This window comes from Sminthopsis crassicaudata, chromosome 2 (assembly GCF_048593235.1).
Source record: "Sminthopsis crassicaudata isolate SCR6 chromosome 2, ASM4859323v1, whole genome shotgun sequence".
Taxonomy (NCBI): domain Eukaryota; kingdom Metazoa; phylum Chordata; class Mammalia; order Dasyuromorphia; family Dasyuridae; genus Sminthopsis; species Sminthopsis crassicaudata.
In genome coordinates, this window is record NC_133618.1 from 215,209,315 (window position 1) to 215,232,979 (window position 23,665).

Sequence of the window (23,665 nt, forward strand, 5' to 3'; positions counted from 1 at the left end):
ATATATATATATGTATGTATTTGTATGTGTATATGTATTGTATTTCTCCAAGTAAACTGTAAACTCCTTACAGATAAGTGACACACTTTTGGCAGATGTTTTTTCTTCCCTCACAGACCTTACATTTACAATCTCACACACAAGCACAGTGCTTACTACAAAGTCATAGTTGCAAAACATTGAAAGTTGGATCACAGAATAACAGAAACAGAAGGTTGGAAAGGACCTCATTGGCCATCTGGTCCAACCTACCCTTTTCTAGAACATCTCTTACAAAGCAGGGTCCAGACTTTGCTTGAAGATTTCCAGTGAGGAGGTAGGTGGGGAGCCCACTACCTACTAGGGTAGCCCAATCTACTTATGTATAGCTCTAACAAAAAAAAATTATAGAACTATATAATGTAGAGCAGGAAAGCATTTTAAAGATTATTTAATCCAAGCTCTCCTTTTACAGATGAGAATGCTGAACTCCAAAGGTAAAATCACATTATGGAATCACTTGAATTTAAATGTCTTTGAATGTTTTCATGCTATAACATACCTATACTGAAATGTTACTTGGAGTGACTTCCTTTGAATTTGGGTTGATGTGACATGATGAAGTAATAAAGCATCATGTTGCTGTTTGTTTGGGATGTTGTATTTTTTTACTTTTAATCTAGTGAAATTACTTGAAATGTTTCAAAGTTATATTGGTATAGTTTGCTCCTCCAAGGTGAATGAGTAAAAAGAGACTTTCAGACAAGATAGTCCAGTTCATGTACTATGTTTGGAGTTGCCTGGAAGATTCTTATATATAAAATTCTTTATAATTCTCAAAATATTACAAAAATGTGATGTTATCATGATTATTTGCTTAAAAGGGGTCATGCAGAATGATGGTTTCTTTTTAAAAATAAGGTTTTTGGTATTAGTTTCCACTTGGAAACTAGACTTACAGAATGTTAAAATTGAAATAAAAGTAATAGAAAAGACTTTAGACAAGATCTAGTTCGTTGCATTACTTCTGTTTTATAGATGAAGAAACTGAGGCACAGGGTATATGAGTTAACCGAGGATAAAGCTAGGAAATGGCAGAGATAAGACTCTGGCCTCAGAGCTGTCTGATTCTAAGTTCTTGGCTCTTTCAATTATTCCAGGCTGTCTTTGAATTTGGATTCTTGAGCTTTTCCAATTGTGAATAAAGGTATAATTTCAAAGTAGGATAATAAAGAAACGAGATGGAGCAGAAGCCTTAGAAACTATTTAATCCGGTGGCTCATTTTTACAAATGATGAACAGGAAACAGAGAATGTAATAGTAACTCAAATTTACATAACATGTACCAAAAGTCTTATTGAAATTTTAAAATTCAGTAGGGATCATGGATGTCCATGGTGATGTCTTTGAAACCATTTGTAGCAGACAAGTTATCACTGGCCATATGCTCCTGCATATTCACGTCCAATCTGTCCTTTGCCTCTTGGGTCACTTGTAATTGAGATACTTCAAACATTATGGCACTCTATGTTGTTCAGCATGTAACATCACTAGAATGATGTTGGGATTATTAATAATGAACTTTTGAGGTATCAAGTGATTTAAGATCATTGAAAGTGAGGAACATTTTCCCAATGAGAACCTCTGGTCCAGTTCTGGACCCAGCAACACATCTATATAGCAGTTATCTAAAGTATGTTTTGATAAACTTGCTCCATAGGTATCTATTTCTTATCTTCCAATGTAATTTCAGGTCACAATAAAAGTAATTTGTATTATTCATCTGTATTGTTTTTCCTCTTGGGATTATTAGTCCAATTTCTTCTGTGGAATGGGAGTAATGCAGGACTTAGTTCAACCATCTGTTACTGTGAGCATCTGGAGAACCTCAGTCTTATATTTAGATCATGTGGAGGAAGTTCTCCATGACCCTGACAAATGCCTTCGGCAAGCCAAGGTGTCTCTGTTGGATGTCTCACTTGGGAGTAGAGTCAGCAGACTGATGACCAAAGTTATTTCTGTGGTTACATCTGTCACAAAGTCCATGTATGAGCAGGAGATACTTTGGTGGGGAAAAGCTTTTTGGGATAAACTTTGTTCTTTCAGGTCAAGTGCTTTTTTTTTTCTTTCTTATATTCTCTATGCCTTTCAGACCATTGTGGGGCTAGAGCAAATTGTTTGCAAAGATCTATCTTTTCCCTTGTGTTTTCATTAAGAATATACTCAATGTCACGGATCATTATCAAAAGTAAAGCCTAGTAATGCAAAAGTTGACATCCCTGTTGTTTTCACCTTTTTGGTCACTTCTTTGGGATAATAATATAATCCTTTCCATTCTATTAGAATCTTTCTCTCTTTGAAATGTATTGAAAATACATACCTTAAGATATGCCATCTTAAGTATTTTTTTCCTTCTATATGTATATAGTCAGATCTCAAGTTTATTAGAAAGTTCATTGCTATTTCCTAGGGATTATGAGAGGTTTTTTTGGGTGGGGGAAGTCCAAAATGGAGGAATTTCATTGTTGTGGCTAATGGGAATGTACCACCATAGAAATATTAGGAGATCTGCTCCAGTTTACATCTATTTGTTATCTATTCTCCCCCTTACAATCCTCTATAAATGCTCTCAGGATGATCTGGCTTAAATGAACTTTGACATCAAGCTTTCTGTCTATATGTTATGATTTAATGCCTCTGATTGCTGTGTGAGGCAATACTGCTGCTCTATACATCACCTCAATTCGGTTTAACAGTCATTTAATTGTCTACTATATCCTGTACTCTACATAAGTGAATGTATGACAGTCCTTATGTTCACAAAGCCTTCAAAGGATAGCAACCTCACAAGTAGTGACAGTACAAAACAGAACAAAAGTACAAAGAGAACTTGAAACAATGGAGAGAGAAACACATAGAGAGAATGCAAAGAGAGAGAGAAGAGATAGAGACAGAGAGAAGCAAAGAAAAACAGAAAGAGAAAAGAAAAAGTCTAAATCTATGATTCTGTGCTTCTAGAGAGCCTTAAGGAAGAGATCTTGCTGAGAGGAGGTTTGAGAGGAGGTTTTAAAGGACCCTGAATGCTGACCTAACTACATATTTTTTCAGCATTGACCCAGTAAAATGTCCAGCATAACGTCCTAGGAATACAAATAGAATGACATAGTCCGAGATCTTAAGGAGCCCATATTTAAGAGAGGGAGCAGAAGGGTGAAATACAATGTGTACAGTTAGATGGCACTTGACCTGCAATTTCCTTATTTTGGGGAACTCTGAGATGTGGAAACTCCCTTTACCAGAGCAGAACAGCACCTTCTTTGCAGCTTACAGTTTTCCAAGAAGTTAAGTGACAGGCTTGGAATCACTCGGCCGGTATTACTATCAGAACAGGCCTTGAATCCAGGAGTTTGTGACTCCAAGGACAGCTCTCTGTACCCAATAGGCCATCCTACCATTTGTGTACATATTTAAGTGTATAATCAAAGATAGGAAATGATAAGGTTGAAGGAAATCTGACAATTCTAGGAAATTCTAGATTCTAGGAAAACTGAAGAAGAAAAGTCTCAGTTGATGGAGTGAAGAGATCAGAGAAGGTTTCACAAAGGAAGTGGAACCTAAGAAGTGGCACTTTGAAAAGTGAAGAATTCTGAGGAGACATGAGATTAGAGTGCCTTCCAGTGGACAACAAGAGGAGGGAGAATGGCCTCCTGAGAGAATGCAGAAGGGTGGGAGGCAGCAGGCTGGGGCCAAAGGATAGACATGTAATGGGACTTAGGGTACATGGAGGAAAACTAATGTGAAATAAGACTGAAAAGCTAGGCTGGAGCCAGGGTATGGAGGGTTGGAGGTGTGCAGGCTTTATAATGTAGGCATTGGGGAATGATTGAAGGTTTTTATATAAAAATAACAGATTGCTCCAAATGCCAGCTTGCATTTCTTCTCATCAAGACACCTATTTTGAGAGCTTCAAATTGAAAGAGGAAATTTCTGTGTTTCTTTGGTCGTATTTTTTTTTCTTTTTCAAAATGTCAGCCTATTTTATTTAATGTGTTATTTTTGAAAACAGCAAACTGAAAGCAGACTTATATAAAGATGAAATATAAGCACCTTAGTGCCAGATGTCCCAAGCCCATTTTATATGAAGGACAAAGACTGCTGTGTTATCTAGCATTAGAAATAGTAGGGCTTATTTTTATAACTTATATGCAACAACTTTATAGCATAATAGGAAAATAAAGTGATAAACATGTCAAGCAAGTGAGGAATGGAGTGAGCATAGAGTTATATGTTGATGGGAACATTGATTGGTGAAAAACATAGCCAAGAGAGAAAAGATTCTACAAACATTCCCCTTTTCCCCATTTTTTTTTAATGTGATCAATATCAATAGAAAAGAGCTTACCCTAATCCCAATCAACATTTTTTTTAGAATTATTTCAATCAGTACCTTAATATCCACTATCATGATTAATGTGAAGCCCAGAGAGACAAAGGCATGTTTATTTTTCCTTGTTGTAAGCATTTTGAAAGGAAATTTTGTCAGCATCAGGCAGCAATGATGAGTTTAGTGCAGTGCCTGGAACATAGTAGGCATTTAATAAATTCTTATTGACTGACTAATGTTCCCTAATTTAGTGCTTCAATCTCTATTCCTTTGTCCAGATTATGCTCCTCCTCCTGCCTAAAATGTATTCCTTTGTCACCTCTGCATTTCAGAATCTCTAACTTCTTACTAGGCTTAGTTCAGGGGCCATTTCCTAGAGAAATCTTTCCTTGATTCTCTCTTGTTCTCTGTCTGTCTTCTGTCTCAGGTCTCTGTCTCTGTCTCTCTCTGAATTTCTCTCCTCTCTCATCTCTCCTCTCTCTCTCTCTCTCTCTCTCGCTCTCTCTCTCTCTCTCTCTCTCTCTCTTCTCTCCTCTTCTCTCTCTCTCTCTCTCCTCTCTCTTTTCTCTCTCTCTCTCTCTCTTTCTCTCTCTCTCTCTCTCTCTTTCTCTCTCTCTCTCTCTCTCTCTCTCTCTCTCTCTCTCTCTCTCTCCTCTCTCTCTCTTTCTTCTCTCTCTCTCTCTCTCTCCCCACATATCCCCTGTCTCTGGCTCTATCTTTCTTTGTCTCTGTTTCTATCTGCCTATCTCTCTCTTAGTCTGTCTCTCTTTTTCTTCTTTCTCTCTCTGTCTCTGTCTGTCTCCCTATCTCTTTGTCTCTGCCTCTCTTTTTCTTCTTTTTCTCTATCTTTCTGTCTCTGTCTCCATCACTCCTGCCTCTCTCTCTCTTGTTCCCTCCCTTCCTCCCCGTCTCTGGCTCTATTTCTCTTTGTTTTTATTACTGTCTATGTCTCTCTATCTCTCTCTCTTTGTTTCTGTCATTCTTTTTCTCATTCTCCCTCTCTCTCTCCATCTCTGTCTCTGTTTCAGCCTGTCTTTCTTTGTCTTTCTCTGTTTCTCTGTCTCTGTCTTTGTGTGTGTCTCTGTCTCTATATGTGTCTGTGTGTGGATCTCTCTGTATCTCTGTATGTCTGTGTGTGTGTCTCTCTGTCTCTCTGTCTCTGTCTCTCTGTCTCTCTGTCTCTCTCTCTCTCTCTCTCTCTCTCTCTCTCTCTCTCTCTCTCTCTCTCTCTCGTCTTCACAGATATACTTAACTGTTTACATGTTATATCTCTAACCGGTGGAATACATGGTCCTTGATGGTTGAGCCTAGTTTTGCTTCTTTGTGTCTCTGAATGTCTGTGTGTGTGTCTCTCTGTGTCTCTGTTTCTCTCTGTCTCTCTTGTCTTTATACTTGTGAGTTGGGTTGGATTAGACTGGAACGGATGAAGTAACAGAAGTGAATAAACTGAGAGACAAGAAAACTGGGAATCAGTCCTTTATCTGCTACTAACTTGCTACATGACTTTGAGCAAGTGATCTAATCTCTCTGGATATCAGGATCCTCATCTGACACAAGTTTGAACTAGAGGAACCCGAAGCTTTGTCAGAACCAGTGTTTAACACTCTGTGATTCTATGCATGGGAGGATTCATTCCATTAATGAGTGCCATTTGACTGAAATTAAATGTTTTCTGGTCTTTCCACCACAGGACTAGGATCATTCTACCCTAACAATAAGATAATGGAATACAGTTAGTCAGATCTAATCAGTGACATTATGTTTACCAAATACATTGCAAAGAGGCAGCTAGCCTTGCCTCTGGTAAAAGAAAAAGCAATTCCTTACTCTCCCTGGGAGTGCAGAGACTAGAAGAGATAAGAATTTATCTAACTGAAATTGCTTTTAAAGCCTGGATCCTACTCTGGATGGCCTCCTTGTTCATGTTCTTCATCAGATATAGCTTATCCAAACAGTATCCCTGAACTGGCCAAGAAAGAAAATGTGTTGTCTGGTCATTTTAGTTGTAACCCCATTTGGGGTTTTCTTGGCAAAGATACTGGAGTGGTTTGACATTTCCTTCTCCAGCTCATTTTACAAATGAGGAAACTGAGGCACACGGAGTTAAATGAGTTGTCCAGGATCACACAGCTACTAAATATCTAAGGTTGAATTTAAATTTTAAAAAATGAATTTTCCTGACTCTAGATTGAGATTTCTATTCACTGCAACCACCTAACTGCCAAAGAGAAAAAAAGTAACAATTTACCTTTCTATAGCATTTTGCTTTTACAAAGTACTTTGCCTATGTTATTTCTTTGAGTCCTACAATGACTCTATGAAAGAAGAACAAGTATGAGTCCCATTTCAGAGAGGAGAAAACTAAGGTTCAAAAAGCTTTAGTGATTTACCTAAGCTCACACAACTGCTGGTACATGACAATTTGGGAATATGCTCGCAGGTTAACTATTCAGCCTAGTGTCCTTTCTACCTTAGAACATTAATTCTTAAAACCTCATTCAGAGATATTTATTGATCAATCACAAGCAATTATTAAGGTCCTCACATTTGTCATACACTATATTAAATGCTGGGTATACAAAGACAAAAGCTCTCAAGGAGCTTATATTCTACTAAGAAACTACAACATGCGCACGGTTACTATATGTATTTCTAGAGGATTGCATGTGTGTGTATTTTTGATAATTTATTTATTGGGGAATGGCTCTTATTTTTATAAATTTGACTCAGTTCCCTATTATTTTTTAGAAATAAGGCCCTTCTCAAGCAAACCTGCTTCAAAATTTTCATAATTACTGTTGTTAACTATATTCCCCCTTCTGTTTATTCTAATCTTGCTTTTCTCTCATCCTTTCCTTCCTCAAAAAATTTTACTTCTGATTGCCTTCTCCCCAAATCTGTCCTCCCTTCTATCACCTTTACCCCTTCCCTTAACTACTTCTCCTCTTACTTTCCTGTAGAGTTAAATCGATTTCTATACCTGATTAAGTGTGTTTATTATTCCCTCTTTGAGCCAATTCTGTTGAGAGTAAGGCTCATTCCCCCTTCCCTTCCTCTTTTGCTTCCTCAGTAAAACCTTTCTCTTGCCTCTTTTATGGCAGATAATTTGTGTGTGTGTGTGTGTGTGTGTGTGTGTGTGTGTGTGTGTGTGTGTGTGTGTGTGTGTGTGTGTGTTTTATAAGAGAGGTTCTATACAGTGGTTAAAAATCCAATTTCTGGACATGTTCTCCTTGTTTACATTGAATTCCACTAAAATCTGTGTTTAAACCTCACCTCTGACACATATTGCTCATGTGTCAGATAAATCCCTTCCTTTCTCAATGCTCTGAGCTCACCTCTGAGACTACAGGGCTCACATATGGTAATGATCTACACTGATATGGGGAATTTCAATGCCAGTGAAATCAGTTCCAGTCCTATACTGCTCCAGTCATTACCTTGTACACTTAGTCTAGGAATAATCATTCAAGTGACAGCATGGTATAGTAGAAAAGGGACTGGATATGGGGTCAAAGATTATTGGTGTTGTTTAGTTCTTTTCAGTAGTATCTAATTCTTTATGACCCCATTTGGGGTTTTCTTGGCAAAGAAACTGGAGTAGATTTACCTTTTCCTTCTCAAAGTCATTTTACGGATGACAAAATTGAGCAAATATGTTTAAGTTCCTTGTTCAAGGTCACACAATTAATAAGTGTCTGAGGTCAGATTTAAATTCAGATTTTCCTGACTCCAGGCTCAGCACTCTATCCACTGTATGGCCTGCGTTAAAATCCAATAGTGATACTGTCTGTGTGATAATGATCAAGTCATTTAACTTCCTTGGGCTTACAGCATCAACATCCAATGACTCAAAGTGTGTTAAGAGCATCTGAGACTCAGAGCTCAAAAGGACATTGGAAGTCCTTTAGTCCAAGCTCCTCATTTTACAGGTTAAGGAACTAAGTCCCCAGTCACACAGGTATACATCACCCAAGTAAAGAATTCTCAAAGGGACCTCAAGGACCATCAATTCTGACCCTCTGGTATTACAGATGAGGAAACTGAGACCCTACCATGAGAAGTGACATCCCTGAGCTAAATGCATGACCAGTCAATGACATAGGAAGTCTTTATCTTAAGAAGAATGTCTGCAAATGTCAAACTAGACTAATATTAAAGCCCCGGACAAGCTAGTGCTTTTGAGCCTGCTGGGATGAGCTGTCAATGAAGCTAAATGGCTAGTTCTACTGGCAGGCAGAGGGTCTCCTCCCTCTGTTGGAACAAAAAAGCTGACAGTCCTCGCCCTTTACTTGCACCATACATTTTAGAATTAAAATTACATAGCTTATGTATATGTAATTGCATTTAATAAGAGCTGGAACACTTGGACATACATGTTAAAAAGTCAAATGAAAGACTGGCTGGAACAAGCAGCTATTAGATTAACTTAGCCAGTGTAATAAGTAAGACCACCAAGGCTGCTGATGGCTTAGGAGCTGGAGCCTGGATCCACAGGTACTAAAAGCTGCCGAGGCTAAGTCTAAAAATGGTCTCTTTTTAGATCACAGTTTCAGCCTACGTTAAATATAGTTGTATATGTTGTCTTATATTTTGTGATCGTAATGAGACATGTATCGAAAAACAGCAAAATGTTGATTTTTCCATTTTTAAAAAAAATTACACTTTTCTGACCCCATGGTTACATGACAGAGCACCTTTGTTCTTTATTGAAGGTCTCTTTTCCAAACCATGTCAGAATGCTTTCATTCTTTTGGAAGAATATCTTAGGTGTACCCTCCTTTCAGGGTGGCAAAGGACATTCTCACAATATAAAACATTCTTGGGGAGGTTTGGCGGGGGAGAGGCAGTGTTTGTTTTTAAATACAGATCTTTAGAATATTGAAACTGGAATAGCGGTTTAGGGGGCATCAGACCCATCCCCTTCACTCTATAAATAAGGCAACTGAGGCTGGAAAAGGCAGAATGTGTTCTCTCAGGTCACATACAAGTGTGTGGTGCATCAAGGACAGAACTGGGGTTGCAAACAGGTCTTTAGCTTCCTAGCTGAATATTTTTTCCACACAGGCTGCCGCCTCTGCCCATCTCTGAAGGAAGTCTGTGGGATGACTCCGGCTGATGTAAAGCCTGTATAACACACACACACACACACACACACACACACACACACACACACACTGAGAGCCTAAAAAGATTATCTCCTCCAAAGTCCTCATTTCACAGCTGAAGAATGAGCACATATGGAGTTGATGGATAATGGAGTGGATAGACAAAGATCAGTGGCAGGGATAATTAGGAGATCTCTCATATCTCAATCTCTTAGATATGTCATAAACATATGTAGAAAATCACTGGGTACCTAGGGATGAAGGAAGGAGGCTATAGGAAAGGGAACTTCTTCCTATGCAGAAACAAGCCAATGTCTGAGCAGCATTCCACAGATAACAAGTGCAGTTCCAAAGGAAAGATCTGAAAAAACAGTCCCCACCCCACTCTTTTGCAGAGGGAATAGGTCCACAGACAGTATATGGGAACTCTAGAGAGTTTAACTTTGGGATATTAAGATTGGTAATTTTTCCATTTGGATTTTGAGTTAGCTCTGATTATTTTGAACTATTCTTTTGGAAGAAAATCTGATATTTGTAGAAAAATAGTCTGGGATGATTTAACTTATAAAATTAAATTTTAAAATGAAATTATTGTTTTAAGAAGAAAAAAATAGCATATCTCTTTCATTGTCCTTTAAAATAATTCCCATTTCTAAATAAGGATTTACACCATATAGGGTGGATCATATACTACCAGTATCTGTGAGCACAAATTCCAGCTCATGGACAGAATAACTTCAATATACCTGAAAAAGGCCAACAAGAGATCTGTGGAACTATTAGTTGGGGACCAATAATTCAACTGAATCCTTCAAGCATTTTGTTAAACAACTTGTATTAATAATTAGAGTGTTTAGGAAAGCATTCCCCTAGGAGGTACCCCTCTCCACTACCCCTTGGAGGATACTGGGGATTCTAGGGAGCAGAGATAAAAAGAGAAATTATTCAAAGCCTGGGTAGAGTCCTGCAAAAGCTTCAAGGTGTGTTTGGAGAAGAACAAGTAGGCTACCTAGGTTGGAACAGAAAATATATGTATGGGGATAATGTGAAATAAATCTCAAAGGGTTAACTGGTTCTAGATTGTGAAAGACTCTAAGAGCTAGGTAGAAGAAGTATATTTTATCCTAGAAAGAATGGGAGCCACTAAAGGTAATTGAGCAGAGGAACGGCATAGAACTATGTTTGGGGAAGGTAAATGTTGACAGCAGGATAGAAAATGGATTGGAAAAGAAAGATATAAGAACTTGGGAGTCCATTTAGGAGACTGGTCCAATATGCAGGCCAAAGTTGATTAAGAGACAGCATATGAGTTGTTAGGTAAAAACCAGTTGGATGAAGTAATTGTGGAGGCATAAATAATAATTCTTAGTAATTGATTTATATATAAGGAGTAAGATAGAAAGAAGAATCAAGGATGGTTTTAACTAAGCTTGTGAGACTAGGTGACTAGCAGCATAGTATTGTCCCCAATAGAAACAGAGTAAAATTTGGAGGAAGAATAGGAAGATTAGGTGACCAGATAATGACTTTCATTTTGAGTGCATTGATTTTGAGATTCCTACAGAACATAAAATTGGAGATGTTCAAAAGTCAGGTATTTAAGTGCAAGGCACCATGCTAAGTGCTTGACATATGAGATAAAGAAATTGCATTATGTTTAAAGAAATTATAGAACACAAAATATTATCAGTATTAAACATGTGCTCCAAATAGCATAGCACCTAAGTTATAAAGAAACAATTAACTAAATTACAACACTAACAACAAAAATACTCCTAAACTATAGATAATTACATAATAATAGGAAGCAGACTTTAATTTCCTCTCTCTAATAGAGAGATAAACAAAGGGAAAACATGGAATTGAACAGACTGTTAGAGAACTTAGAGCTAAAAGAAATATGCTGTCTTCTGAATGGAAACATAGTTCTCAGAACTTATTTGGCACTTTTACAAACATTCATGCTTAATTTGAACAGAAAATTTGAAAATAAATATAAAAAGTTACATACACATCTTTATAGTAAAAAATGCAAAAAAAATAATAAAAGGCATACAAAAAACATGTCTAATGGGGACTTAATGATGAAATATTAATAAGAGGTTGGTCAAAGAGCAAATAATAGAAATAATAATTATGTTATAGAGAGTGATAAAGACAAGACAGCAATCTAAAATTTCTGTGATGGAGCTAAATTAGTCTTTAGAGAAAAAACATATTACTAAAACATACATTAATAAAATGGAAAAAAATTAATTAATTTAGTAATCATTTTTAAATTAGAAACTCCAAAATAAACCCAAAATAGCAGAAAATAGGGAATCTGTAAAATAAGAGAAATATATAAATTAGAAACCATAAAAACTATAGACTTGATGAACAAAAGTAAAAGCTCATTTCTCAAGACTACAAAATTGATAAAATTTCAGCTATACAATTAAAAAGAAAAGGGAAGATAAAATAAAGGACAAAGTAAAGTCACAGAAAAGCTCAAAAGAAATAAAATTTTTTCTACTATGCACAATTATACATCAACAAAACTAAGCAAGACAAAAGAAATAAAGGACTTCCATCAAAAATATAAAAGTACCTAGGCTAACAGGACATCAAATAGGGATCTTCAATAATACAGTCTTGGAAAAAAGAAGCTGAAGAAGATATCAAAAAGTCTTGGTCCTGATGGATTTATAGGAAAATTCTATCAAATTTTTAAATAACAATCAGTAGTATAACAGTTATCAATACTACATAATTAATATCAGCACTATATAAATTTTTCTCAAAAATTGATTAAGTAGTTAATGAAAATATTTTTATAAAGCTAATAAAATCCCAATATAATATATAATAGTTACCAGAACTATATAATTAGTACCAATACTACATACATTCTTCTCAAAGTTGATTAAATACTTAATGAAAATTCTTTTTTGAAATTAACAAAATCCTAAAACCTACACAGGAAAGGCTATAGCAAAGAAGATCTATAAACCAATATCACAAGTAAATATAAATTCATAAATTTTCAGTAAAATCTGTCAAACTAAAATAATTTATCCAAGAAATCATTGATTATGATCAAGTTGTATTTATGTTAGTATGCAAAAAACATTAGAAACTAATCAACATATTAAAAACAAAAATATACCAAAAATTACATTTTCTTAATAAATGCAGGAAAAGCCTTTGACAAAAATATTCTTTAAAAAAAACTAATAAAATTATAAGTGTAGAGGGATCTTCATTAATATTATTTTTAAAATCCATCTAAAATCAAAAGCAAGCATCATATGTAATAGTATAATCAATCAATCATTAGTCACCTACTAGGTACTAGAGATACAAAGAAAGGCAAGAGACTGACCTACTTTCAAGGAGCTCAGTCATAGGAATATCTAATAAGATGGTCCCAATTTTCTAGTTGTTCAGTTGGTCCTAACTGAAACTAATTGTAGGGCTTTAAGTTTCTATTTGTTTTCTTCCATTCATAGTTCTATTTTTTGAATGACAATTTACAGAGTAGAAAGAATACTGGATTAAGACACAGATGACTTAGTTTCTTTTAATCCCTAACTACATATATGATCTTAGGGAATATTAAATAATCTTTCTGGATTTCAGCCCCTTCATTTGTCAAATGAGGAGACTGGAAAAGATGATCCCTAAAGTCCTTTTTAGCTCTGTGAATGTATACAATAATTGTAAGTATTTATTGTTTTCTGTTATTGTTCCTTGTTTCTTGTCTAAAGATGAATGGGCATCATTTCTTATTTTTTTATTTTTTAAAGCTTTTTATTTTCAAAACATATGTATGGATAATTTTTCATCATTGACCCTTGCATAATCTTGTGTTTTAGATTTTCCTCTCCTTCCCTCCACCTCTCCCCTAAATGGCAAAAAAAAAAAAAATCCAATATATGTTATCCATGTTAAAATGTATGTTAAATCCAATATGTGTAACCATATTTATAGAATCCTCTTGTGGGCACCATTTATTAATGCATTTCTTCAGTTTTCAGTATGATCATAGACATAAAACTAGAAGTAACTTTAGAAGTGATCTTCTTCACCTTCTCCCATTTTGCAAAAGAGGCATTTGAAGTCCACAGAGGTTAAATGGTATGCCCATGATTGTATAAGCAGTATTATGACAGGAGGGGAATTTAAGCCCAAATCCAGTATTCTTTATATTATGTCATTCTGCTTTCATCCCTAAAATGAAAAGGCTTATTAAATGATCTTTAAATTTTCCTCCAACTTGGATTTTCCATGTCTTCCACACTTTATTATTCCTAATAAGTTATAGAACAGAGAGACCGGTCCATGCAAACTTTCACCTTTGTTGCTATAAAGGAAATAACTGTGCATTTGAAGTAGTCAATTCATGCAGTAAAATAAACAAAGTACACACTCTGTGAGTCACACTATCAGTTCCTTTTATGGCCTGTTTGCTTGAGTTTCTAGTTATTAGTAGTTATTCTGGAAACTGTGTTTAAGGTAATCTCAAGGGAGATTTTTTTTTTTTTGTAAAGAAATTATTCATTCCCTTTCTTACTACCACTATATGTCAACAGTGAGCAAAGTTGTCAATCACTGTAAAATGTCAATCACTTCAAGATATCAATCAACCTGACTTTTCTACTCCTAGAAAACTCAGATAAGATTTAACATAATTCTTCATATATCTTACAAATAATACAGAGTAGATGGCCTGGCTGGTGAACAGATATGAAGTCACTTTATTCCCTCCTTCCCCTTTCCTTCCTCTGAATTCATTTCTCCCTTGGGACATGACTTTCTCTCCAACTACTCGCTTCTGGGGGGATATAATTTTCTTTCATATTCAGCAGACTGGCAAAGGAATTTTGCTTATTTCATCCCAACCAGTCACTGACTGAAGCAATTACTGGCTCTCTTTAATCCTATGGGAATCACCCCAGTGAACACAATGAGAAATTGTTAATCAATAAATTCTCTCTTTCCCTTTGAATTCAAAAGCCCAACTAGCAGATATTGGCAAAACAGTAAAGTCTCAGTCCCCTTCCGGTTTCCCAATTAGCTACCCCTTAATGCTACATGAGAGCAATGGCATGCATAATTAACCACGGTTATAAAAGTAAAGGCTTTAAGGTAAGATACACTTATAAAATTCTAAACATCTTAGTTAGCCACTAAGAGGGACAGGCAGAACTTCTGCCCAGAAACTGTGAAGTTAAGGAGAAGCTGAATAGAAAGCAAATAAGAAAAGAAACAACTTTCTTCTGGAAGCTGCAAAGAAGCTCCTCACTAAAATAGACTTCCTTTGTCTTTGCTGAAATCATTCTTCTGCCTCCTGTCTTGGTGTTCTGTGCTACAATCACCCTAACCATTTTTCTCTCGTCCTCCAGTGAAAGGTCATTTCTCACGTGGGAAAATGCTCTTTGCATGACCATCCCAAACCTCTCTGACCATAGTTTCATGGCTGGCTGTCTTGCCATTTTAGCAAGCCACTGCTCCCTCAAGGTCAGAACTTTTCTCCCAACCCTAACCAAGGGATTTTCCTCACACTCTCTGGAAGAAATTTAAGACAAAAGTATCTGTACCCTATTCATCTCCAACCTCCATTCCCAGCAATCTCTGTAGAAGAGCATCCTATAGTGTTCTCACCTGTTTCCATGGTGATAATCCTCTGATAAGGTCCTGGAGACAAAGAAAGCTCTCCTTACTCAAGACTTTGACACTGCCAAATAGTTCAACATTTGAAATGAAATGGTTTTAGCCATAGAAATAACAGGAAAGAAACATTACCATGCTCCTTGCTAACAACACCTTAGGGACTACAGAATCTTTCCATATACCCTAATCCTAAAACTTTCTATACTCTTGTCTTCCCCTTTAAAAAGGTGAGCTCCTTGAGAAAAGAAATCCGGCTTTTCTATTTGTATCCTTTTTCTATTTTTTCTACTTAACACAGTGCTTACCATGTACTAAGCATTTGGCAAATGTTTTTTCATTTATTCAGGCATTAAATTCTGCTGGGCTCTGACCTAGCCAAGAACACATTTGGAGTGTTATATGCAGGTCTGGGAGCCATATTTTTGGAAGGACATTGACAAGCTGGAGAACACACAGAAAAAAGTAACTAAGATAGCCAAGAGCCAAGCCATGTTATATGATGGTCACTTAAAGGAATTGTACTGACCAAACAGATGTACCTGAGGAAGATCCCACCCTCTCCAGTAAAACACCTGGTCCTTTTCGCATCTCTATACTGCTCTGATTCATTAAACAACAGCAGATTCAAAAAATTCATTTATGAAATTGGTGAAAGTTTAAAGAGTAGCATCTCACTGGACATTTATAGGGAGGCCAGAGTAATAGATTGAGTACTGGATTTGACTATAATAAAATTCTGACTTTCCCACTTACTATGTGACCTTGGGCAAAATTATTTCGCTTTCCTGACCTTGTTTTTTTCATCCATAAAACAAAAGAGTAGGGTTATGAGCTCAGAGGTTCTTTCCAATTTTAAATCTATGAACTTATGAAATGTGAATATGTAGCCTGGAAAACAGAATAGTTAGTGCATCATGATACCTGTCTTCAGCTATGTCAAGTATGTCTGGGGATAGAGGAATTCATCTTCTTCTGCTTTATTCCCAGAAGACAGGACTAAAAACAGATAGAGGCAGATTTAGATTTGAGTAACACAAGGAAAAAATCCCTAACAACTTGTGTATCCAGGTAGAATGAGCTATCCTAGGAGATAGCAGCTGCTAGACGTTTTTAAATGAAGTCTTGTCAGGAAGATTTTAAAGGGGATTCCTGTTTAGATATGGTCTGACCTAAAGCCATGTTCTCAAGTGATGGATATCAAAACCATTTGATACTACTGACTAAGAAACAGAGTAGTGAACCAGTGGGATAGGTTAGGTTCACAAGACACAATACTCAATGACTATAATAATCTAGTGTTTCATAAACCCAAAAACTATAGCTTCTAGGATAAAAACTCACTATTTGAGAAAAATTTCTGGGAAAACTGGAAAATAGTATAGCATTGACCACCACCTACATCCTATTATCAAGATAAGATCAAAACAGATTCATGATTTAGACATAAAGGGTGATACTATAAGCAAATTAGGAAAACAAGGGATATTCTACCTCTCAGATCAGTGGAAAAGGGAGGAATTTATGGCCAAAGAAGTTCTAGAGAGCATTATGAAATACAAAATGGATAATTTTTATTACATTAAATTAAAGAGTTTTTACACAAATAAAACAAGGCAGCCAAGATTAGGGGAACTAGAAAGATGGAGGGAAAAAAATTAAAACCAGTATTTCTGATAAAGCCCTCAATTCTAAAATATATAGAAAAAAATATCACAGAATATGAGCAGACAATATTCATATGAAGAAATTAAAGCCATTTCTAATTATATGAAAAAATGCTCTAAACCACTATTGATTAGAGAAATGCAAATTAAGACAACTCTGAGGTACCACTTCACATTTCTCAGATTGGCTAAGATGACAGAAAAGGATAAATGTTGGAGGGAATGTGAGAAAACAGGACACTAATACATTGTTGACTGAGTTGTGAAATGATCCAACCATTCTGGAGAGCAATTTGGAATTATGCCCAAAGGGCATTAATAACACTGCCTTTGATCCAACAGTGTCTCTACTGGATATGTATCCCAAAGAAATCATAAAAGAGGAAAAGTTACCCACATACACAAAAAATGTTTGTAGCAACTCTTTTTTGTAGTAACAAGGAACTGGAAATTGGGCAGTGACTAAATAAGCTATGATATATGAATGTAATGAACTATTATTGTTCTATAAAAAATGATGAGCAGGATGATTTCAGAGGCCTGGAGAGACTTACATGAACTGAGTGAAATTAGCAGAACCAAGAGAACAGTGTACACAACAACAAGATTATACAATGATCAACTGTGATGAATTTAGCTTTTTTCAACAATGAGGTCATTCAATGCAATTACAATAGACTTGGGATGGACAATGCCATTTGCATTAGAAAGAGAACTATGGAGACTGAATATGGATCAAAGTGTAGTATTTTCACCTTTCTTTTATTATTGTTCTTTGATTGGGTTTTTTTTTCCTTTCGTGTGTGTGTGTGTGTGTGTGTGTGTGTATGTGTGATTTAATAGCTTTTTATATACAAAACATATGCATGGGTAATTTTTCAACACTGACCCTTGCAAAAACTTCTGTTTCAACTTTTCCCCTCCTTCCCTCTACCCTCTCCCATAGATGGCAGGTAGTTCCATACATGTTAAATATGTTAAAGTATATGTTAAATACAGTATATGTATATATATATATATATATATATATATATATATATATATATATATATATATGTATACAGTTGTCTTGCTATACAAGAAAAATCGGATTTAGAAAGAAGATAAAAATAACCTGAGAAGAAAAAACAAAAATGCAAGCAAACAATAACAGAAAGAGTAGAAATGCTATGTTGTGGTCCACACTCATTTCCCAGTGTTCTTTTGCTGGGTGTAGCTCGTTCTGTTCATCACTGATCAATTGCATCTGAATTGGATCCTCTCATTGTTGAAGAGAGCCACTTCCATCAGAATTGAACCTCATATAGTCTTGTTGTTGAAGTGTATAAAGATCTCTTGGTTCTGCTCATTTCACTTAACATCAGTTCATGTAAGTCTTTCCAAGCCTCTCTGTATTCATCCTGCTGGTCATTTCTTATAAAACAATAATATCCCATAACATTCTTATAACATAATTTACTCAGCCATTCTCCAATTGGTGGGCATCCATTCATTTTCCAGTTTCTAGCCACTACAAAAAAGGGCTGCCTCTTGTGTTTTTTTAATCCAAGTTTTCTTGTACAGCATGATAAATATGGAAATATGTTGAAAAGAATTGCACATATTTAACCTGTATCAAATTGCTTACTATATGGGAAAGGGGGGAGGTAAGAGAGGAAGAGAGAAAATTTACAAAGGTGAATGTTGAATACTATCTTTACATGTATTTGGAAAAATAAAATACTATTAAAATATATAGCCTCAATAAGATGGCCTCTAAGGCCCCTTCCAAATCTGAGATTAAGATTCTTCTATTTCCATCTCTACTTCTCAAAAATCTGGACTTCTTTCAGAGTTCAATTTAGATCCAATCTCTGAGAGGTCTTCTGTGATTCCACCATTGTTAATACTCTCATTCAGCTCAAGTTTCCTTATGTTATTTTTATTTATGTGCATATTGTTTCCAATTTTATCATATTATAGTAGAATGTAAGCTTCATAAAGGCAGGGAGTCTTTCATTCTTTCTTAGTAAGATGCCTTGCACATAGGAAGTACATAATCACTGTTTGTAACAACAAAATGTGTAGTAAGAATCATCATCAACTTTATAACCCCTGGGCTTAGCATATAATAGGTTCTTATTTTTTTAATTGAGCAGTAAAAAATGTTATAACAAGTCAAATTAAGTCAAGAGATATATATTAAATACATATTGTATGGCAGATATTATGTTAATGGCTGGGAATATATATATATATATATATATATATATATATATGCAGAAATAGATAGCCCCTTCCCTCAAAGAGCTTACACTCTAATGAAAAAAGACAATATATAAAAGTAATCTGAAAGCTGAAAAAAATTGGGGGAGAGAGAGTGATAAGGAGAGAGGGCAGAGAAGGTATAGTAGAGAACATCTACAGAGTTAGTAATGGACAAGGAAAAGAATAAAGACATCGCTGGTTTCCATACTTTCCTTTAAAATGGATGTTCTGGGGGGAACTGATTAATCATCAAAAAGGGTCATGGGGCCTGTAAGAAGGCCAGAGATAAAGCAAACATCCAGGGTGCGTATCTTGAGCTCCTTTGTATCTCCAATGCCTTGAAATGAAGGTTTGTTTAATTGAATAGTAGGGTGTATTATAATATCTTTGTAATCCACAATGCGTTGCACATAGTAAGAGTTAAATGAATGCCTGTCAGACCAAACCATAATTTAATGGCTGCCAGTGGTTTTAAGTGACTTCTACTTACTCTGTGTGTTCGTTCATGAGTCTGAAATAATTTCTCATTTCCCTTTTCCATCAAAGGCACTGTTTAATTTCTTTATTGGCAGCACATTTTCCTAAGTTTTGTTTCTTTCTCTAACACAGAAATGACCCTTCCATGGAATTTAACCTCAAGACTCATGTGGATTCCAAGGATCTGAAGGCTGCCATAGAGAAAATTTCTCAGAAAGGAGGGCTTTCCAATGTGGGTATGTGGTCTATGGTTAGTGTAATTGTAACCTTTCTACTAGGGAAACAGGAAGAGATTTTCCTCTTTAGTTTCCTTTTGCTCTTCAATACAGGAGATGATGGAGGTAAAGGGGAGGTCCAAGGTAACAAAATGGAATAGTAATTCATAAAGGAATCATTCCCTTCCTGCCCCATCATTCATCCAAATAGATCTCCTTTAATTCTGAAGTTTGAGCATGACTTCAGTGGGCCAATGCATGGGTCATTTCAGTGTATATCCTGTAGGATTCTATGTATCCACTGGTTTCATCCAGAGTGATCTTGAAGAAAAGAAAGGATTTGGGGATGGGTGTTTTTGGTTCCAGATCTGATTGTTTCACAAATTTAGCAAGTTTATCAGCAACAAATTTAATCCTTTTGCCATTCTATCCACTAACTATCCTCTGCCCCCATTGCCCTTGACTACTTCTAGCATCTTATTTTAAGTTGATCTCACAGGAAGATACCAGGTGGATAGTCTGGTGTCAATAAATTTTCACAACTATAGGGAAATCTTATTTACTCCAACTTCAATAATTCCACATTTGTGACAGTTTGGATACAGACTGGAAGAATAGAGATAGTCTGGAAAATTATGAAGAGAAGAAGTCAGGAGACTTGGGTTTGGGGCCTTATCTTGTAGTCATCATGTCCTCATCTGTTCGGAGAGGAAGCTGAGCTAAGTCCTCTCACTGGATCCTTCTAACTTTTGCTTCCTATGATTTAAAATTTGGGAGAAAGATTCCCCAGCTAAGTGAATCTTCATTGAGTTTAAAATTACTTAAAAATGGCAGCCAGAGGGAACTTTAGAAAGCTAGTGAGCAAAAGGCTTAGAGAAAGGAAGTAACTTTCTAGGTTGTCTTTAGTTTTGAGAGGGACTTTCCTGCCATCTCTTCTCCACTAATTTCAAATTAATGAGTTTTTAACCTGTTAATTGGATTGTAGTATTTTCAAAAGGGGGAATTCCATGGCCTATTACAAATCAACTTTGAATTAGTAACTCCTAGAGAGTTGCTTGGATTCACAATAAAATGATTCAGCCAGAGTTATACATCTAATTAGCTTCAGAGCTATAATGTAAACTCTGATATTATCTGATATTATCTGATATTAAACTCATTAATGTAAACTCTGATATTATCGCAAGCCAAGCCCACTATCCATATTCGATGCTTCTTTGATTACTACTTATAAAAGCACTTATACAAACCATTGCTTCCTTATATAAGATAATAATTATAAAGCATTTAGCACAATGACTGACACATGGTAAACACTGTATACATATTAGTTATCATCATGATTATTGTTGTTATAATTGTTGTTATTATAATTATTACAGGGCGGGCCCTTTCTTTTGTTACCAAAAACTTCTTTTCCAATGCCAATGGAAACAGAGGGGGAGCTCCCAATGTGGCCATAGTGATGGTAGATGGTTGGCCCACAGATAAGGTGGAGGAAGCTTCAAGACTCGCCAGAGAATCCGGAATCAACATTTTTTTCATCACCATTGAAGGTGCTGTTGAAAATGAGAAGCAGAATGTGATAGAGCCCAACTTTGTGGACAAGGTATTAGCCCAGAAAATAAATCTAAATTTCACATGGTCTTAGATCCTTCCAACAGAGGGCATGGCTTAGTATTTTGCTTCAGTTCCCCGGGGCACACATAGTGGACAAATGTAACTCTGACAGTAATCTCCTAAGGCAGTTATGGGGAATTCCTCTAGTACTACAGACCTCCCTTAAAGTAGTTATCTCACAAACACTTAATATATAGAAAAGTATTTCTTAGTTGAAATAGAATGAAGCACAAAGACCAAAGGGAAATGTCTACATGTGGATACATAATCTCTCTGTGGATATCAAGGTCTCTCTGGGGGATAAACACCCCGGGACCTGCAGTGACGTTCATATAATGGGCAACGTATTTAAAGAAGGTACACACCCACAAAATAAATGTACTTACAGGAAAACTCCATTGGCAAAGAAATACATATATACATGAGTTTATTATTTTTATAAAATATAGTTTACATTTATATAATATTTTCATCATTCAATCAATCAAACTCAGGGTAATTGGGTAGCACAGTGGAGAGAAGATTGAGCATAATGCCAGGAAGATCTGAATTCAAATCCTGCCTTAGACACTTACTAATTGTGTGACTTTAAATTAGTCTTCATTTCGACATCATCAAAATGTAGATAATAATAGCTCCCAAGGTTGTTGTAAGGATCAAATTAAGCAACGTGTAAAGTAATTGCAAATTTGTAAAGCAATGTTGAAACAATATTGATTACTATTATTTATTAAGCATTTTAGTATATATCAGGACCTACTTTAGGTGTAAGAAATGCAAAAACAAAAACAAACAATTTTACCCTGGGGGAACTAATGGGTTATCAAGGAAATTGCCCACACGATTAAAAGTAAATTATATATGTGTATGTGTACATGTATATATATAATATACATATTGTATATAGATGTATATATGTGTGTATGTGTAGATGTAGATACATATATATGTGTGTATGTATATATATATATGCATATATATATATATATATATATTATTTGTGTATATATGGAAAAGATAAAGTAATTTCAGGGAGTGCTAGCAGCTAGGTATATCACCAAAAGTTTCTTGCAAGAGGTAGTACTTGAGCTTTGAAGAAACAAAAGTATTCTGAGAGATGGAGGTGAAGAGGGAGTTTATTCTTGACATAGAAATCAGCCAGGACAAAGTCATGGAGGTGGCAGATGAGATATCATTTTTCAAGGAGCAGCATGTAGGCCATTTTGGCTACAATATAGGGAAGGGAAATAATAGGAAATATACTTAGGAAGGTATTACAAAGGACTTAAAATGCTTCCCAGGAAAGTTTACATTCTATCCAAGAGGCAAAAAAGGACTTATGAGGGAAGTGACATGGTTAGTCTTGTGCTTTCAGTAATATCACTGACAGCTATGTATAGGATAGATTGGAATGAGGAAAGATATGAGGTAGGGAGGCTGATTAGGAGGCTGTTGCATAGTCTGGCTCTGAGGCAAATAGTGTAAGAACTGTTGTCCCCATTTTATAGAAAAAATCAAATGCTCAGATAAATTAAGTGGTTTATTCAGCATTACAAAAATATTTAGTGTTAGGATTTAGATTCAGAATGAGATTTGCCAACTCTATGGTCAATACTTTTTCCACTCCAAAACACAATCCCCTCATATTACATATTAGAGTAAGTTCCCAATAATGCCCAAAGAGATTTATAGTCAATGAAATTATCAATAGTAATTCAGAATTATCAATAGATCCAGCTGAATCTCCCACTGACTTTCATATGGACCAGGAAAAAATGATCCTTTAAAAGAATGTTTCTTAAATAGCATTCCTCACAACATCTTGATAGTTCATGCTTAGGGGGCACTTTACCATTACAAAGTACTTTTTGCTAATGACTTTATTGATGCTTACAAAAAAAATCTGTGTAGCATTTTCTCTATATTATAGACATGGCCTCTGTCACAACGCCTATGGATATTGAATTTTCTCCTTTTGATAAGAATGAATGCCCTATCCCGTTCACCAGCCCCCTGAGGATTATTCAAGTTTCAAGTCTTCTTCCGGACTCTTCAATAAACAAGTTGTTTCAGATTCTTCTGGCTTCCCACTTCAAAAGGAAAGATAGAAGAGGTCAACCCCACTTCAGGTTGCTAAGGGAAAAAGACTCTTAAAAAACATGAGAACAGGTGACCCCTAACCCCCGCTACATCGGAGACTTCATGGAGTTTTTCCCTTAGGTGAGATCTAGGACTCTCTCTTGGTTGAGCTGACTTATCTCACTACTTATAGGAGAGATCTTTCATTCTTCCTTGTTTGATTTACATTCTCTTTTGTAA

General features: G+C 35.8%; 1 protein-coding gene across 3 annotated transcripts in view; it reads left to right on the forward strand.

Moving 5' to 3' along the window:
- VIT (vitrin) overlaps positions 1 to 23,665 on the forward strand; it is a 152,159-nt gene that overhangs the window by 119,252 nt on the left and 9,242 nt on the right. For all 3 annotated transcript variants that reach the window (XM_074288180.1, XM_074288181.1, XM_074288182.1), the window contains 2 exons: positions 19,644 to 19,747; positions 21,109 to 21,335. In XM_074288180.1, coding sequence (XP_074144281.1) covers positions 19,644 to 19,747; positions 21,109 to 21,335 — 331 coding nt within the window. The remainder of the gene's footprint in view (positions 1 to 19,643; positions 19,748 to 21,108; positions 21,336 to 23,665) is intronic.